Below are 16,998 nucleotides of genomic sequence, written 5' to 3'. Positions count from 1 at the left end.
CGCCGTTAGGTCACGTGGGCGCCGCCGGGCCGGAAGTGGCGCCGGGCGCCTGCGCAGGTGGGCCGCAGAGGAGGCGTGCGGCCGAGTGTCGGGGACCCCCGGCTGCTCCCCGCCATGGGCCGCAGGAGGGCGGCGCGCGGGCCGGTGGCCGAAGGCGGCCGCGCTCGGCGCCCCGCGGGCCGCTCCCTGGAGGCCTTCGCGGAGGAGGTGGGCGCCGCGCTGCGCGGTGAGTGGGGCGCGATCGGGGAATGGGCCGGCGGTCGCAGGCCCGGGGCGGGCCCTCGGAGCTGCGCCTGAGGCTCGGTACCCTTCTCTGCTCCGGTGCAGCGTCCGTGGAGCCAGAGGCGGCCGAGGACGAGGGTATTTCGGGGCCGGCGCGGCTGCCGTGCCCGCTGGCCATGTGGGAGCTGGGCCACTGCGACCCCCGGCGCTGCACGGGCCGCAAGCTGGCCCGCCTGGGCCTGGTGCGCTGCCTGCGCCTGGGCCACAGGTTCGGCGGCGTGGTGCTCAGCCCCGTGGGCTCCCAGTACGTGTCCTCCGCGGACAGGTAGGAGCTGGGGGTCAGGGGCGTGGGCGGGAGTCTCAGTAAGCCCCCGGCCCTTTTTGAGCTTTTCTACCTGTCTAGTTTGCGCCCCCCGCCCCCATCCTTAATGCAGGACATAGTAGCACCTCAGTAAACGTTTGTGGAGTGAATAAAGGAGCCTACCCCGGGAACACACACCGTTGAGGCTGTTTCGGGGCCGGGGAATGATGTTCTTGTATCTCTAGTAAAGTCAGTTTTCAGGACTCCACCGTGGTGCGGGCCCCCGGAACCTAGCCCTCCTCTGCTTCTGACAGACAGCTGGTGGCACGGTGTGGGGTCGCGGTCATCGACTGCTCCTGGGCCCGACTGGATGAGACACCGTTTGGGAAGATGCGCGGGGGCCACTTGCGGCTGCTGCCCCACCTGGTAGCAGCCAACCCCGTGAACTACGGCCGACCCTGCAAACTGTCTTGCGTGGAGGCTTTTGCCGCCACCTTCTGTATCCTCGGTGAGCGCCGGAGCCCGCTAGGCTCCCAGCAGTGTGTTTTCTGCTGGCACGTCCCGGGAGGGACGGGAGGGCCCGTGGGCTGGTCAAGGTGGACAGGCTAGGATTTCAGTCCCAGCTCTGTCACCCCTCCACTTGTCCTCAGAGAATTTATGGTCCCAGTAGAGGCTCAGACAGGCGGCCCCACGAGATGTGGGAAGAGGGCCTTAGTGGATGGCGGAGGTGGGTGAGCAGGCCGTCTGGACCGTGGGACAGAGTGTCAGATCTTGGGACGGCCTTGAGGGTGCTGGGAGCACACTTGGGATGGGAGAGGGATTGTCAACATCCTTGCATTTTCTGTGTCCTCGCCATCAGGCTTCTCCGACCTTGCTGTCATCTTGCTGCGGAAGTTCAAATGGGGCAAGGGCTTCCTAGACCTGAACCGCCAGCTCCTGGACAAGTACGCGGCCTGCAGCGGCCCAGGGGAGGTGCTGCAGGCGGAGCAGGAGTTCCTGGCCTGCGCCAAGGAGCACCCCGGGGAGGAGGAAATCGGTGAGCCCTGGCACGGACACAGGCCCCCTGGCTGGGTGCCAGGGCGCTAATGTTAATCCTCCTCCAGGCATGCAGCCTCTTTTTGAGAAGCTGGGGGGGGGGGGGGGGGCGGCACATCCTGCCCCAGCTTGTGGGAGGCTTGTGTGCGCTCTGAGGTCACGTGTGGGTGTTTTTCTTACTTGCTTCCTCTGTTCAGATCCTTTCGATGTGGATTCTGGGCGAGAGTTTGCAAATCCCAACAGGCCGCTGGCTGGCACCCGGTAGGTCCTTGGGCTTCCCAGTATGGGGACAGGTCAGACCCAGGGCTCTCCTCTGGCCTCGGCCCCTCCTGTGGATGGCGGCGGGGGGGGTGGGGGGGTGGATCCCCAAACAACAGCACGATGATTTTGTGACTGTGGTCAAGGACCGTGGCCGCCCCACTGGAGAGGTGCTGGTTTCGAGAACACAGGGAATAGGAGAATCTGTTCTCAGCTGGGGCTTCTGTGAGTGAGCGTGCAGGGGATGGTGCCTTTAGTGAATGCACCTCTCCCTTCCAGGCTGCTTACAGACAGCAGTGAAAGCGACAGCGAGGACGAGCCTGTGGAGCGCGGGCCTGATGCCGAGGACGGAGGAGACGGCAGCGGCTGCCCTGAAGAGGGTTCTCAGAAGCAGGAGGCAGAGGCCAGGGCCCCCGCCCAGGTTTGGAAAGGAATCAAGAAACGGCAGAGAGACTAAAGGTTGCAGACACGTATATTTTTTGAGGCGGAGCAATAAGAAACTCGAGAGAGAGCGGCAGTATTTGTGGAGATACAGACAGGCCGGCAGCCTCAGCCCTCTCAACACCGAGTGGCCCTGGACTGTGTCCCCGCGGTTCTGACACAGCTGTGCTCTGGGGCCTTCGAGCCCTCCCAGTGAAGCTGCAAGCCCGGAGACCCCGGTGTGAGCCTGTTTCTTTGCACTTGCCCTGGGGATGGGGGGGAGGGGACTCTCAGTCTCCAGCGAGGCCGAGTCGGGCGGGAACGGTCAGACGGGAAGGGTCTGGGCCGCTGGACGGTGGGGTGCCGGGCTTGGGGCCCATCTTGCATGGGTACGCGTGTGCGCACACGGAGGGACAGTAACTGCACAGCTGAGTGGCCGACGTGGGGCCCCTCACCCTGACCGATCGACCTTGCGTGAGGTCCCGGCCTCACAGTGACGTGGGGGCACCCTCCCCCAGGCTTAGGAGCCAGGTGGGGATTGGAGACCCGGGCGCTGCCTAGCAAACCTCTGTGTGTGCCCTCGGGTGAGGGTGAAGGGTCCCAGACGCTCACTTTGTCCCTCCACCAGGACACCTGGGAGCGGTTTCCCACCACAGCTGGGGTTGTCCAGACCCAAACCTGGGCCATCCCTCCTGTTGGCCTGCGAGGCCCTGCCACACTCCCCACCCCACAAAACGAAGACCGTGCTTCCTCTGAGAAGGGCTGTGGCACTGGTAACGTTTGGGGCGGGCTGTTCCTTGCTGGGCGGAGGGTGCTGTCACGTTTACCGCAGGACTTCCAGCAGCGTCCTTGGTCTCGCCATGGGTGCCGTCGGCACCTCCTTCAGTAGTAGCCGTGACCACCGAAAACGCCTCCAGACGTAGCCTGATGTCTCCTGGGGAGCAGAGCCACCCCTCCGGGAACCCTGCGCGGGCTGCACAAGCTAAGGTTGCAGATAGAGAAGCTTGCCGGGTGGCCAGGCCCCGCGAGTTACCCCCAGATCCAGGGTGGGGGCTGCTCACTGGACGCAAGGGGTTCACGTACACACCACACAGACACGGCCGGGGCAGCACACACACCACACGGGGGAGCATGAGCCCCACTGCACAAAGCTGATGCGGGGCAGGACTGGGGGGGGGGCGGGCGGGAGCTCAGGGGTCCGCTTCCATGCACTTCTCCAGCTCCTTGAGTCTCTTGACAAATTCCTGCGCCTCCTTGTTGGTGCGGCCCTCCAGCATCCTCAGTGCCGACTTCACTACAGGCGGGAGGGTGGGGCCGGCATGAGACCGCGGCGGCCGTCGAACCCGCCACCCCCGGACCCTCACTCACCCTGGGCCCTGGGCCGGCGCAGATGCAAGGTGACGGGCTGCCTGGCCCTCGCGCTCCCTCCCACCTGAGGTCGTGCTATGCCGCCGACGCCGCCCAGGCCGAGGGCTGCCTCCCCCGCGAAGTCGTTGGTGGACAGCCAGTCGTGGTCCATGACGGTGAACAGCACGCAGGCACCGCGGCAGCGGCACGCCTCTGCCGGCACAGAGCTGCGGGCGAAGGGCAGTCCCTGGAGCCCTGCCCCCTGTCCGGGAGGGGGCGGGGGTCGCGGGCGGGGGGGGGGGGTGGGGGGGGACACTCACAAGTAGAAGAGCTCGTCGTACACGGGGTGCAGCGTCCGGTTCTTCACCTGGGTCCTCTGGCTGCGGACCAGCGGGAAGAGGTGTGGCGGGCCCAGCTCCACGATCACAAACGGGTCACTCAGGCCTGGGGGGCACAGCCGCGTGCGGACCGTGAGCACCGCCCCCAGAGGCCCCGCCCCCTCGCCCCCTCCGCTGGCCCCGGCCCCGCCCCTCACCGTTGGCGTCCAGCGGCGGCAGGTCCGCGGCGTGCAGCACCTCCACCACCAGCCGCTGCTCCGCCGCCTCGTAGTGACAGCGCACGCTCAGGCGTCCGAACCGCTTCTGCTCCAGGGACCTCTGCGGAAGGGCTTGCGCCAGTGACCGCGGCGCAGGGCTTCGGGGGCTGGGCCGCGTGCCCACACTGCGCGTGCGCACACGGGGCCTCGCTACCTGCTTGAGTTTGTCCAGGTAGTACTGCTCGATGCACTCGCGGGTGGAGCACTGATGCAGGCGCAGCTCCTCCTCCAGCCTCTGCGGAGCCGAGGGGCTGCTGACCGTGGGCCCCCCCGGCGCCGCGCCCCCGTCTCCCGCCGCCCGAGGCCCCGGGGCCAGACTCACCTTGTAGCTTCCGTCTTTCAGGCTCTCCAGGGGCAGACCCTGGCCCTCCGCGTGGAAAAAACTCACCAGGGCCTGGGGGCAGGGCGAAGTGGGAGGGATGTGGGGCACGGGTCGTGCTGGGGCTAGCGGCGGTGCCAGGCGGAGCCCTGAGCAGCACCAGGGCGCCTGGGAGCCCCGGGGCAGAGCCACTTGTCACACCTAGCGCAAACCGGGGCGGGTGGGGGCGAGGAATGCCAGTGCCTGGGGCCAGACAACGGTCTGGGCAGGTGGCCCAGGTGCTGCTCACACAGGCGGCCGGCAGGGAGGAGGCGCTGGTCTGGTGGGATCCCAGGGGAGCGGTCCGGGCTGGGAAGGCCAGGCCTCCCGGCCGAGGGCACATGGCCAGGTGCCCCGGACAAGGGCCTGGGAGCCCCAGCAGGGAGGCCCCTCCACCTACCTCCAGCGTAAAGTGGAAGCGGCCGTAGAAATCGGCAGAGACGTCGAGGTTTGCCCCCAGTGCCCGAAGGATGGCCTGCAGGAGCAGCTCCCAGAGGGCCTCCAGCACCCTGCAGGGACACTCCGTGCCCGTGGCCGTGCCCATGAAGGGACCCCAGGCCCCGCCCCGGCCCAACCGCCCCAAGCTGTACCTGCTAAGGTTCTCCTTCACCAGGGAGGTATTCAGCAGGGCCAGCTTCTCATCCAAGTACTTCATGAGCGGGGCCACGGCCTGCGGGCAGCATCCTCAATGCCACACTGCCCGGGCCCCACCCCGCGCACGCTCCCCTCGGTGCCCAGGCCCTCACTTCATCATTCTGGATGGAGTCGGGCGACAGGCTGATGTGCTGCACGTACTTCCTGATGTCAGCCACCATCTGAGGGACGGCAGAGCTCAGCACCAAGTGGCAGTGAGGGGGCGGCCGGGTCCTCTGCCCGCCCGCCCGCCCACCTTGGAGGTCAGGTGCGCCGTCACGGTGTGGACCTCCTGCTGCAGGTCTTCGTCCAGGGCCTGTGCACAGCCGAGCAGAGGGCGCGGGAGCACCCCCTCGGGCCCCGAGGTCACCTCCGGCCACGCCAGACCCCGCAGCGTCTGCCCGGCAGCCTTGCGCAGGAGCTCCACGTTGTTGAGAACCACACAGAGCTGGGGAGGCGCCCCACGTCGGGGGGGGGGGGGAGGGGTCGGCAGCCCGGTCGTGGCCCCGCCCCGCCCCCTGCCCGCCAGGCCGCTCACTGGCTCGCTCACTGCCTCGCCCGCGGCCCCCGGCTGAGCGTCCACCTTCTTCCGCAGCAGCTCAGTGTAGAAGAGGGTGGCCGCACACAGGTCCTACGGTGGGAGACGAGGGCTCAGGAGCTGCGGGCTGTGTCCCCTGGGCCCGCGGCCCTCCCAGACTCGTCTCCTCCCAGACCACGCTCCCCAACGCACAGCCAACACACCTGGCTGAGCTGGGTGCCCAGGGCCTCGGCCTGGGCAGGGTCCGGCCATGCCAGGCGGGCCCACAGCTCCTGGATGTGACTGAAGCAGAGACTAGCCGTGGCCGCAGAACTGCTGTGCTTGGAGGAGGTGTCCATGGGCTCCAGCTAGGAAGGCAGGAGGCCTGGGTGGCAAGGGGGGGCCCTGGCTGAGCCCAGCACCCTCAGGCCCGGGCGCCTACTCACCGTGTCCACATCCACGGCTCCCTGCAGCCTCCACCTGACCTGGTCCCGCAGCACCTGCAGCCAAAGCTTCACAGCGGGCAGGAACGGGCCATGGATGCCAGCCAGGGCGAGGGAGCGGCTGTCGCTGTGGCAGGAGGCCAGTGGGAGCTCGCCCGGAATCCGACACCTTGAGCCAGCACGTCCCAGGGTCCCGGCCCAAGGGGACACCCGGGAGAGCCTGCCTCCAAGGGCCCTCGGGCTGTCCCAGAGGCCTCCTAGAGGAGGCTGGGGGACAGGTGGGAGTGGGTGCAGGTCTGGGAGGCCAACAGTGGGAGGAGACAGACAGGGCAGGTGGGGGGAACGGGATAGGTTGGGGCAGGGCACCCACCGGCCGGGGATGCTGCTCCAGAAACGCTGGATGTCCGCCAGGGTCACGTACAGTTCGAAGAGCCCTGAGGCCACCTCGAGGGTCATCTTGGGGCTCAGCTCCTCCGTCAGCACCCATGCCTCCTCGGCCACCTACTCAGGAGGACGCATTCAAGCCACCAGCAACAGGGAAAGCGGGCCCCTTTCCAGCCCGGGGGCTTCTCCCCACAGCCCCTCCTCACCAGACGCTCCAGCTGCCGGAAAGTGAGTGTGAAGAAGTCGATGTCGGTGATGCTGCAGGGAACAAATGTCACACACCTGCCTGCCCCGCCACCGGCCTGGCGGCATCCCTGAGGGGCCGGGGGCAGGGACGGCGGGCAGAGCCCTGGGCCCCACCTGTGGAAGAGGCTGGCGTAGATGCCGTAGCAGGACTGCAGATCCTCGTAGACGGTGTCCGCCAGCTCGACCAGCCCGGCGAGGCGCTGCGGCCCCGACTGCGAGGAAGCCCGGTTCACACTGACCTTCTGGCCCGCACCTACTTGCCGCCCCCCCTCCGCTCCCCTCCCCCGCGGCACCTGCTCTCGAGGACTCTTGGTGTTCAGGAGCCTGTCATACCACTCACGGTTGCCTCTCTGCAAGACGAGCCACCAACACGGGGTGGTGAGTGGGGGGGGAGGTTAAAAGGGCCCTGGAGCGTGGCGGAGCAGGCCGGGAGCCGGGGGTGGGCGCGGCCGGGCACCCCCGTGTGGGCCGCGAGGGGCGGGCACCGGGCACAGATTCGCTACCGGACACACCTTCAGAGCAGCAGAGATGTCCGCGTTTAGTTCTGTCCGGAAGGAGCACACCTCAAAGGAAGGCTGGAAGGTCTGCGTCTTGCTGAGACACCTGGAGGGGCCGCCCGCTGACTGTGCGCTGCCCCGCCCGGCTCCCTACCCACCCCCACCGACCCCCCCACGCCCCCACCCCCGGCCAGGGCCTGGGCTACACCCACTTGAGCAGCAGCTCCAGACGGTAGACGGCAGTGCTGTTGGTGGCGGGGAAGAAGTCTCGAAGCTGACGCAGCAGCCGCAGCCCAAACTCGGAGAAGGCATTGAAGCTGTCAGCCAGGCTCTCCTCCTGGGGGCACCGGCCCGTCGGAGCTGACCCCCACTGCCCTCCCCACGGGGTGGGTAGGGGCAGCCAGTCTGCAAGGGCCTCCTTGGGCCATCCGTGGGCCTGGTTTCTCCAAACTCAGCCACCACAGTCCCCACGGCCTCAGGGCCTTGGCGCCCCCCGTTCCCCCTACCCAGCTTCGAGCACCCACTCCCTCCGTCCCTCGCCCAGATGGAGGGCACGACCTCCCTCTCCTGGGACTCGGACACATCCCCTGTCTCAGCATTGCACAGTACCCGCTCTATCCTGGGTCATGAAGTTTGTTTTCAGCCCCACAGGGCCCTGTAAGCCGAGCACCCCATGTGGGCAGCACTCCGCCCTGTCTGCCCCAGCGCCAGCGGCCCCACAGCACACCCCCCAGGAACAGCTCACCTGCTCTTGGGGCAGCGAAGACGCTTCCCAATGCGCCTGCATGTCCTCCAGCAGCCCCAGCAGGTAGCCGTAGTCCAGGGTCCGGGTCTGATGGTGGCGGCTGCTGACCTGCCAGTGCCTGCGAGTCGGGGGGAGCCCCGCCCATGGGCACGGAGACCCCGATGAGACCACCCCCCCCCGTGCCCCTCCTACTTGCCCCTTACACGCCCCCAACTCCCCCATGGCACCGCCCCCTTTCATGCCTTCCCACTCAGAGGACTCCTTCCCTCGCTCGCCGCGCCCCGAGGCCCCGCCCACCGGCCGCCAGCCTGCCCGTGCCCCGCCCCGAGGCCCGCCCACCCGCCGCCGGCCTCCCTGTGCCCCGCCCCCGGAGGCCCCGCCCACTCACAGCACAGCCAGCTGCAGCGCCGACAGGTTGTTTTGCGCGCCGTGCAGGCAGAGGATCGTGGCCGCGGGCCCGCTGAGCTCTCCCCGCCAGCAGCTCGCCTTGGGCTGGGGGAGTTGGGGGCAGGCGTGGATGCAGGCAGGGGCCGCCATCCCCTCCTTCCCTCGGTGCCCAGGCTCCCCTGCTCTGCCTCCCCAGGCGCCCGGTCAGCCCCGTTCGGAGGGCGAGGCTACCTCCTCGGATCGGTGCTCGAACTGCAGGAGACGACTGAGCAGCAGCATGTAGGACAGGAAGCCCGCCCGCCCGCGCTGGCTCATGCCCGTGTCCCTCTGGAATGCAGGAGCCGCCCGTCACCAGCCCTGCCCAAGCCCGTGGGCAGGGGTGCACGGCCAAGACACAGGGCAAGGGACCCCCACGGCTCCCCACCTGTGTGGTGATCAGCTTGAGGACCAGCTGGCAGTCTCCTTGAACGCGGGAGGCGCTGGAGCGTGGTTCCAGCTTGAACCAGCGGTCTTCACCCGCCACGGGCACCTCCTGAAAGGAAAGGGTTCACACCGGCCATCCCCCCTCCGGCTCCCTCCCACGGACTCTCTGTGGGACCGAGAGGAGAACACACAGCTCTGCTGGCCCCGGAGACGGGTGTTCAGCACCGAGTGAGCCCTCAGGGGCGCCCGGACACCCAGGAAGCTGTTCCTTCCCCCTCCCCTGCAGCTCAAGGCCCCACCAGCCCAAGAAGGCCAGGAGATGCTTGGGGGAGTCGCAGGGCAGACCCACCAGCAGTATCCCCGGAGGATGAGACCCCACAAACAGGCGGTCCGTGAGCGGAGCCCCGGCCCCCACTCACCCGGACGGGTATGTTGAGACACCCCAGGAAATCATCTGTGTGGTCCTCCGCGGGCCCTGCTGTCCCATTGGCACGGGCCGACTTGACAATCTGTTTAAAATACCTAGGCAAAGCGGGGGGGGGGGGGGCGGCCCCACCTTGGTCCCTGGGGAGCCACTATCTGCTGGCCCACGTGGCCAAGCTGCAGCCCCGGTGTCTGAGGGGCACGAGGGTCCCACCTGTCATACCTGCTCATGCCCTTCAGGCCGATGACTTCATTCAGCTTCCTGCATGCTTCCACCAGAGACACATCATCGTCATGGTCCCTAGGGGCGGGGCGCGGAAACTTGGCTTGTCTGGAGCCTGGCTGGGCCCTGAGTGTCCTCTCTCAACCCACCCCCCCCTCCCCGAGCAGGTGCACCCACACCCGCTGCCCTGCAGGGACCAGGGGCGTCTACCAGATATCCAGGTGCAGCTGGTCCGTGCTGACATCCTCGATCTCACTGTAAGGAAAACGGAGAGAAGCCCAGAGGGTGGAGGACCATCCCCTGCCCAGGGCGAGGGCAGGGACAATTTCAGGAGCTGCGGGCAGGGGTCCACGAGCTCGAGCTCTCAGGACAGGCCGCCCGGATTTGGATCCTGACTCTGTGGCCCCCGGGGCATGGCACCTCTCTCTGAGGCGATTTCCTCCTCTGGACAGTGGTCACGTGAACAGCCCCCACTCAGGCCCCTGGGGCAGGCACAGTGTGGCAGCCACCGGCCTGCGTCCTCAGGACATGCTCTGGCCCAGCAGGCAGCACCCCCCCCCCCCCGCCCGACCGCCCTGCCGCCCAGCTGGGCCAGGGCCCTTACAAGACGAAGTTCTCCTTCCAGACAGGGTTCAGGGTGCTGCTCTTGACCTCGGTGACCTGGATGCACTTGGCCGGGAGCGGACCCCCACGCTTGCTGCCTTTGCGGAAGCTGAAGCGCTGCTCCGTGCGCGGCCCTGGCTCCCGGGGGGCACCCGAGGCCGGCAGGATACCCAGCATGCAGTACGGGTCACTGAAGCCTGAGACACATCGGGCGCCTCAGCCGCCAGCCCTGGGCCCTCCGTCCCTCCGTGGCCACCGGACCTGGGCACAGCCGAGGTCCAGGCTGGTCCCTACTCACCATTGGGGTCTTTGGCCAGTAGGTTCTTGGCACGCATGACAGAGACTTTCAGGGCATACGTGGGGGCCTGTGGGCAGAGGGTGCTGACCGGCCTCTTGCAGAAGGCTCGGTGTGACCGCGACAAGGCCCTGCTCTGTGTCCTCCCCACCCCGAGCCCTAGCACCGCGGCTGGCCAGCGTCTGCCCACGTGGGTGGCAGCCTCACCTTGGCCTTCTTCACGCGCTCAATGGCCTCAGCGTGCTCCTCAGGGCTGGTACCAAACACCTATAGAGGGTGGGCCGGTGTGAGGGCCCAGGTACCCCCGAGGCAAACCTGGCCATTGTCCTGGGGGCCTCCCGGGGCAGAGGAAACACACACACACACAGAGGAGGAGGAAAGATCTGTTTATCTGTCGGTCCATCCTCTGGGTCCGTTCCTCTGTCGGTTTGTGCTTTCTACCCTTCTGTGTGTGTGTGTGTGTGTGTGTGTGTGTGTGTGTCCCCATCCCTCCATCCTCCCGGGCACACCTACCAGCACATACGTGTATCTGCACATGCACGTGTGGGTATGTGTGTGTTCCGTACGTGGGGCGAGTCTGTGTGTGTTACATGGGTGATGGTGATGGTGATGCCTCCAGGCAGAGGAAAGGGCTCCCCTGACAAGGCACGGCCAGGCCAGCACGGAGGGTGGGCCGGTGGGGCTCACCTGCTGAAGGTAGCCCAGTAGGGTCTCCTGGTCATCCACCTGGTCAGGGCCCATGGTCCCTGCACGGTAGAGGACTGTGTACAAGGCCTCCTCATAGAGCATCTCCACCTGTGGGTGGGGCGGGGCGCACACCCTGAGTCCCAGCCGCCCCATCCCCGTATCCTTCAGCCCCAGGCCCTGAGCCCTGGCCACTGGGGGTCAGGGCTCCTTGGTTCCACCCCCTGTATGCCTGGGAGGGACGGGGGGGGGGGGGGGGGGGGTAGTCCTCAGGAGCTCCCCCCACTGGCAGATCGCAGTCCCAGCATCAGGACCTTTGCACCTGCTGGGCCCTGCACTGGCCCCCTGAGCTCTGCTTCCTACTCGCTTGCATGGGAAGTCCCGGCCCACTCACCCTTGCCACCTCTGGTGTCCCCCCTGTCCCCAGATCCTGGGCCAGGCCCATCTTAGGTGCTCCCAGACCCTCCCTGGGGCCAGGCCCCCTCCCCCTTACCTCCTCCTGGGTCAGGGCTCTCAGGCCACGGCTGGGGTCAACGGGCTCAGCAGGGGCTGGTGAACCGCTGTGCAAGAGGACCTGTGAGGAGAAATGGGGTGAGGGTCTAGAGGGGGGAGGGCCCCAGGGACGGTGGGAGTCGGTTTGAGGGGTGGGGGCCCGCTGCAGAGGGGGCTGGCAGGGAGGCCCACACGGGGCAGCAGCTCTGGGCCATCCTCACCTCGGGGCACGGCAGGCCCTGTCTGCCCTCCCCCTTCTTCAGAATGAGGCGCATGTGCGCGAAGAACTCCACGCCGTCCCCGGGCTTCCTGCAGGGAGAGGCCAGGCCTGAGACCCGGGCCCCCGGCACACACCCGCCCCCTGCCCAGGACCAGCTGCCGGCCTTGCGCCTCGAGGGGGTTCCCCGTGTCCACACATCCGGGGACCCAGCGCGGCGTCCACGGCGCGCCCCGCTCTCCCAGCTCCCCCGGGGGCGCGCGACGGTGCAGGCTTGGGCGCGGAGCACCCACCAAGCCCCTGCGGCCGGCTCCGGGGGGTCAGCGCTGGTGGCGGCCGGCTCTCCCTCGGCCCTCCGGCGGAAGGTGGGGCACGCCTGCACCTGCCGCAGCACGCTGCTCTTGATCTCCAGCAGGGTCGTCATGGCCGGCGGTCTGCGGGCAGAGCGCACGGCTGCGGCCCCTGCACGTCCCAGCAGCACCGCCGCGCCGGCCCCAGAAACCGCACCGGGTGCACATCGAGCGGCGAACGGATCCGCCGGAAGCGCACACGAGCCGCGTTCCTGACGGCGCAGCCTCCTGGCCTCCGCGGGGCAATGGGAGCCTGAGGCCCTGCGACTCGGCTCCCGTGCTGCTTCGCGCTGGGCACCCAGGGGCCACCGGGGGCCGGTCCCTCGGGCTCCCTCAGCCTTCGTGTCCCATCTGCAAGACGGGACATCCCTGCGGGGCCGCGCCGGAGACGGGACGAGGCTGCCAGGCGGTGGTCGTGCTGGCACGGTCCGGGCTCCGTCAACGGTTGCTGCTGGACTTCACCGCAGAGGGCCCGTACTGCCACGCTCCCGCCGCCGCCGCCGCCCATCTAGGGCTGGGACCCCTGGCTGTGTCCCTGGGGTCCTAGGACCGCTCAGCAGCAAGTGCCTGTATCTCCTGGGCGCTTTGCGAACGGGACGGAGTTGTCGGGGAGGGGTGTCCAATTCACCCAGCCTGTAATGGTCCAGTCTGGGGCCAGGGCAGGCAAAGGTCCTGCAGGAGGCAACCCCTCCCCAGGACTCCCAAAGTCCTCATCCTGCAGAGGAGCTTGGGCAAGAAGAGGCCACCGTGCCTGGGGCCTTCCTCGAGACCCCCTCACCCCGAGTGGCCAGCATGCGCAGGAGGGGCCGCTGGCGAAGTCCTCACCCGCCCAGCACAGCCAGGGACAGCGCCCCATCGTCTCCCTGTGGGCGCACTTGCACACCTCCCCCTGGGGCCACAGTGTCCCCTGCAGACCCCGGAGGAAGGGCAGGAGGACCACTAAGCAGCCGTGGGCCCTCGAGCCCTGCTCCTGCTCAGCCCTGACCAGCCCAGGCACCCGACCCCTTCCCGACCCGCCTGTGCCTCCCCAAACCCCAGGGTGGTCTTCGTGCACCCCTGCTGAAAGCTAGCAGAGGAAAGTGCTGACCCCCCACCCCGCTAGGCTGAATCTGACCCTCGGTGCCCACCTTTCGGACTTCCCTGCCCCAGGATGTCAGCCTGTGCCTCCGCACAGGACCTATCATGCTCCCTTCAGGGTACCACAGGGCCTTTGCACCCACTGCCCTGGTCCCCTTCCCTGGTGGTGCCCACTTGTCCACTCACTGAGGGCCCCTCCAGCCCAGGCACAGCTGTGCAGAGAAGCACTGTCGTTTTCACTGGACAAAACCGGAAATGGGGACTCAGCCCACTCCAACTATACCTGCCCCCGATCTCATGGGCAGTTAGTGTTCCTGCACATCTCTACTTAACGTCTGCTCCCTCCTCCTTAGAATCCTGTGCCCTGTTGGGAGCGCTGGGGCCAGGGCAGACAGCACCTCATGAGTCCTACAGATTTTGTTCAACAAACTGGATCCCTGCTCCCAGCTGTGTCTGTCTGCCTCTCACTGGTCCCTGCGCTGCCGTCCCTGCTCAGGCCACCACTGCAGATGGCACATCCTCCTACCCTCTGGTGCCCCAGCCCTGGTTCTACGGAATGCTGGGCTCAGAGGGTCTCATCTGACCAGACCCGAGAGCTGGGGACAGAAAGGACAACTGGCCCATGGCCCTGAAACGAGGCCCCCACCTTCCTCGTACTTCTTACTGCCTCCCCTGGGAGCCTCCCTTCAAAGATCAGGAGGATGTGTGGACGGGGCTCAGCGGCTGGGGCATGTGGTTCTGGAAGCTGTCGCCCCTACCGCCAGCAGCGAGGTCCTAAGGGGACGGGCATCAGGGCACCCCCCTCCTCTCTAGCTGTGGGGAAGAGGCTGCTACCCCCCCCCCGGCCCCCCAAAGCAAGGGAGCAGCCACTGCTTGAGCCGTTGCCAGGGCAACCGCCAATTGCGTCTGCGTGTGACAGGGGCTACAGGGGCTCACAGTCCCAGAGACAAACGTGACGCAGGAACCAAACGGCCTGAGCCGCAGAGACGGGGTGTCTTTGTGGCAATAAAACGTTCAGGGTAGAGGGGGAGCCACCTCACCTCATAATCACAGCCCCCAAAAGGCCCCAAGCTTGAGGCCCCGGGGTTAGGCGCTTACTCAAGGCCACAGAGCCAGCAGCAAGTGGCCAGGGATGAACTCCATTCTGTGGTGCTCAAGCTCTAAGCTCCTGGCACATCCTGACTTCTGGGGGTCCAGACAGGCTGGCTCCCCCTCCGTGGGGCTCCCTCCCTCAGCCCACGGGCCAGATGGGGGCAAAAGTGGCGTCTGGTCATCGGTGTCTGGGAGAGATGGCTCATCCCTGGGTGCCCAGACACTCCTCCAGTCGCCCTGGAAACCCCTGGCTGCTGGGGCACTGATGACGTTTCTGCACCAAATGGCCTGGGCCCTGGGAGCCAGCCAGCACCTCACTCGGAGCCGCACCAGCGGTGGGTGCGTGGCTGACCCCCAGGAAGCACTTGCTGGCTGCAGGGACCCTCTGCCGGCCCCCAACAGAGCCCCTCCTTGAGCTCTCCCTGTCTCTGTCCCTTCTGGCCCCGGGCAGCAGCACACAGCAAAATGTGTCTGTAGCCTCCGCTCGTGCCCGGCCACCAGGGCCAGAGCGACTACCCGACGGACAAAGTGAGGCTGGCCAAGGAGCTGAATGCCACACTGGCACTGGGGCCAAGCCGAAAGTACCACCTTGTCCCCTGGCCGTCTTCAAGACCCAGGGTGAATAGGAAAAGACAATTCTGCAAAGTTGCTATCACCGTCCCGTTTCGCAGCCCGGGGCTGGGCTGACCCGCCCAGAGCCAGGAGTCAAAGCGAGGGCTGTAAGCCACACCCGTCTCCTGTAAGCCCACCTGTGGGCATAGGTGGCACCAAAGCGGGTGAGTCTAGGGGCACCTGAGCAGAGCCAGATGTATCTCCCTAGTTAGTGTCCCCTGTGGCCACCTGGCCACCCTCACGATGAATAAACACCTTCATAATAAACACTCAGAACACTAGGTCCCTTCTTACCAAAATCCGGTCCCTGGTGAAGCGAGGGCAGGGGTCCGTTGATGCTACCCTGGGTGTGTACGGGCAGTGGCAGGATGTCTGGCCCCACATTCTGGTCTCTGTGTCACCCTCTCAGCTTTCTCTTCCCAGCCAGCCACTCCCTTCACATTTTTTTTTTTTTTTTTACTGCATTTCTCACTGTCCTGTGACTCCCTAGACAGTGCTCCCCTGCACACAGCTCAGCAGCCGTGTCCATCACAAATGCTGCTCCCTGAGATCTAATCCCAACCCAGTCCCTGGGGAGATGCCTGGGAATGTGATTTTAAGCGAGCTCCGCAGCTGGACCTGAAGCCCTAGGAAGTCTGAGATCAACTGTCAGGGGCTACCTAGATGCTTCTAGAATGAACGCATGAAAAATGAAATTCTCTGTCCGTTCTTCCTCCGAGGCTCCCTCCCCCGCTCTTTACTCACCGGTCTCCACCGTGATGTCCCCCCTCCCTCCCCTCCCGTCCCCCTCCTCTCGGTGCTCCCCGCGGGAGCCTCGGGGGTGGGGGCCCCCAGATCCTTCGAGGTCCTTCCCTCCCTGATGAGCGGGTGGTCGCGGGCAGGTCAGAAGCCTGGTAGGTGCGTGTTGTTTTACACCATTCCGACCCGTGGAGGGATTTCGTGGAGACTAGGGGTCGTACGGAGACTGGCGGCAGGGTGGGGGGGACTGGGCGCTGGGGGCATCTCCCCCACCCCCGCCCCCGGCGGGTTGCCTGGGAAACCCCGCGGAGCGTCTCTGAAGTCCCTGGCCGCGACCCACTGGCGGCCTGCGCCTGGCGGGGATGGGGGCCCCGGCGTCGTTGGGTGGGTGGGGGGGGTCCTGCTGCCCGTCTCCTCGATCCCCGCCCGCTCCGGCGCTCTTGGGGACGCGGGCCCAGAGAAGGGCCCGAGACCGTCCCTCCGAGCACGCGCCGGCTTCAATTTCCCCGGAGCCGAGGGAGCGTCTTCGCGACCTCCCGCCGCCCTCCTCCTCGGGGGGCCTCCCCGCGCGCCCTCGGGGTCCGCAAACGCAGGAGCCGGACCGGGCGCCGGTCGCAGGAGGGGGCGCCCCAAGGCCGTCCAAAGGCCGCGCACTCACCGTGGGCCGGGCGGGGGGCGCGCGGTCGGGGGCTCCGGAGATGCCGCGCTCCGCACCCGCTCCAGAGACGCCAGGCACAGCGCGCGCTAGCAGCCGCGCCGAACCCGGAGCGCTGCGGGGGCGGGGCCTGGCGGCGGGGCCCGCCGCCGCCCCGCCCCCGCCCGCCACGCCCCCGCCGCTCCCGCCGCGCGCGCGATCCCCTCCGCACCCAGGCCGCCGAGCGGGTCGGGCCACGGAGCCCCCTCCCCTGGGGGGCGGAGCGGTCGGCCAAGCCACCGGTAGGCGCAGAGCGGGGAGCAGGTTCTGCCGTGTCAGGACCCCGTCCCCTGGGGACCCTCGGGAAGCCAGAATCACCGAAACCGCATCAGACAAGCCCGGGCCGCAGCGAGGACTTTTCTGGAAGGGCTGCGCAGCCATCTCGAGTCGCCCTCCCAGCCCAAGCGCTGACCCCACCGCCAGCCCGCACCCCGGGCGAAGGGTGCTGCAGGCACCAACCCGGCACGCGCCACAACCACCCCGATCACCACTGTGGGTGATCCTCCCGGTGGCGCAGATGAGGGCTCTGGCGCCACCTGCAACCTCAGGCCTGGGCGGGATGCCCCGCGCGCACCCTTCCTGGCCCACCCTCCACCCCCTCTGAAATTTGAGCCAGCACCGCACTGTGTTGGCCTGCAGAGCTCGTTAAAACAGATTGTTGCACCAGCCCCAGACCTGCTGATGCCA

General features: G+C 67.4%; 2 protein-coding genes and 1 long non-coding RNA gene across 16 annotated transcripts; 2 read left to right on the top strand and 1 right to left on the bottom strand.

Moving 5' to 3' along the window:
• Positions 1-23: 23 nt before the first annotated feature.
• Positions 24-2,468, top strand: TSR3 (TSR3 ribosome maturation factor). The gene is made up of 6 exons (XM_027043662.2): positions 24-226; positions 328-547; positions 838-1,031; positions 1,383-1,559; positions 1,756-1,819; positions 2,096-2,468. Exons 1-6 carry the CDS (start codon positions 115-117, stop codon positions 2,271-2,273), a joined length of 945 nt encoding a protein of 314 aa, XP_026899463.2. The 5' UTR covers positions 24-114; the 3' UTR covers positions 2,274-2,468.
• BAIAP3 (BAI1 associated protein 3) lies at positions 2,271-16,402 on the bottom strand. Of its 14 annotated transcripts, XM_027043659.2 has the most exons (34): positions 16,276-16,402; positions 12,042-12,182; positions 11,753-11,840; positions 11,533-11,613; positions 11,043-11,150; positions 10,563-10,622; positions 10,359-10,425; positions 10,062-10,257; positions 9,668-9,712; positions 9,458-9,535; positions 9,231-9,333; positions 8,813-8,920; positions 8,620-8,715; positions 8,390-8,493; positions 8,002-8,119; positions 7,469-7,593; positions 7,272-7,362; positions 7,053-7,109; positions 6,874-6,971; positions 6,720-6,771; positions 6,500-6,630; positions 6,133-6,256; positions 5,911-6,054; positions 5,708-5,800; positions 5,426-5,617; positions 5,283-5,351; positions 5,127-5,206; positions 4,937-5,045; positions 4,501-4,572; positions 4,333-4,413; positions 4,119-4,239; positions 3,904-4,027; positions 3,605-3,810; positions 2,271-3,530 (listed from the first exon to the last, which is right to left on the bottom strand). In XM_027043659.2, exons 2-34 carry the CDS (start codon positions 12,170-12,172, stop codon positions 3,427-3,429), a joined length of 3,456 nt encoding a protein of 1,151 aa, XP_026899460.2. In that variant the 5' UTR covers positions 12,173-12,182; positions 16,276-16,402; the 3' UTR covers positions 2,271-3,426. The 14 variants fall into 14 exon arrangements, 11 of the variants coding, with proteins under 11 accessions (XP_026899460.2, XP_053069726.1, XP_053069727.1 ...); XM_053213751.1 differs by having other exon boundaries at positions 11,753-12,182; XM_053213752.1 differs by lacking the exon at positions 16,276-16,402 and having other exon boundaries at positions 12,042-12,514.
• On the top strand, positions 4,985-11,664 carry LOC128313694 (uncharacterized). The gene is made up of 4 exons (XR_008294742.1): positions 4,985-8,064; positions 8,585-9,238; positions 9,625-9,714; positions 10,083-11,664. It is a non-coding gene; the product is annotated as an uncharacterized LOC128313694 (long non-coding RNA).
• Positions 16,403-16,998: the final 596 nt, after the last annotated feature.

Source organism: Acinonyx jubatus, chromosome E3 (assembly GCF_027475565.1).
Source record: "Acinonyx jubatus isolate Ajub_Pintada_27869175 chromosome E3, VMU_Ajub_asm_v1.0, whole genome shotgun sequence".
Taxonomy (NCBI): domain Eukaryota; kingdom Metazoa; phylum Chordata; class Mammalia; order Carnivora; family Felidae; genus Acinonyx; species Acinonyx jubatus.
The sequence above is the reverse complement of the archived record's forward strand: the minus strand, read 5'-3'. Positions and strand labels throughout refer to the sequence as shown.

Coding starts and splice junctions, on each gene's coding strand:
- TSR3 (XM_027043662.2), top strand. CDS start 115: ATGGGCCGCAGGAGGGCGGCGCGCGGGCCGGTGGCCGAAGGCGGCCGC. Junction 1,032..1,382: donor CGCCACCTTCTGTATCCTCG/GTGAGCGCCGGA, acceptor CCTCGCCATCAG/GCTTCTCCGACCTTGCTGTC. Junction 1,560..1,755: donor CCCCGGGGAGGAGGAAATCG/GTGAGCCCTGGC, acceptor TCCTCTGTTCAG/ATCCTTTCGATGTGGATTCT.
- BAIAP3 (XM_053213743.1), bottom strand. CDS start 12,172: ATGACGACCCTGCTGGAGATCAAGAGCAGCGTGCTGCGGCAGGTGCAG. Junction 7,363..7,468: donor CGTCTGGAGCTGCTGCTCAA/GTGGGTGTAGCC, acceptor CGGCCCCTCCAG/GTGTCTCAGCAAGACGCAGA. Junction 4,573..4,936: donor GCTTCCACTTTACGCTGGAG/GTAGGTGGAGGG, acceptor CCCTGCCCCCAG/GCCCTGGTGAGTTTTTTCCA.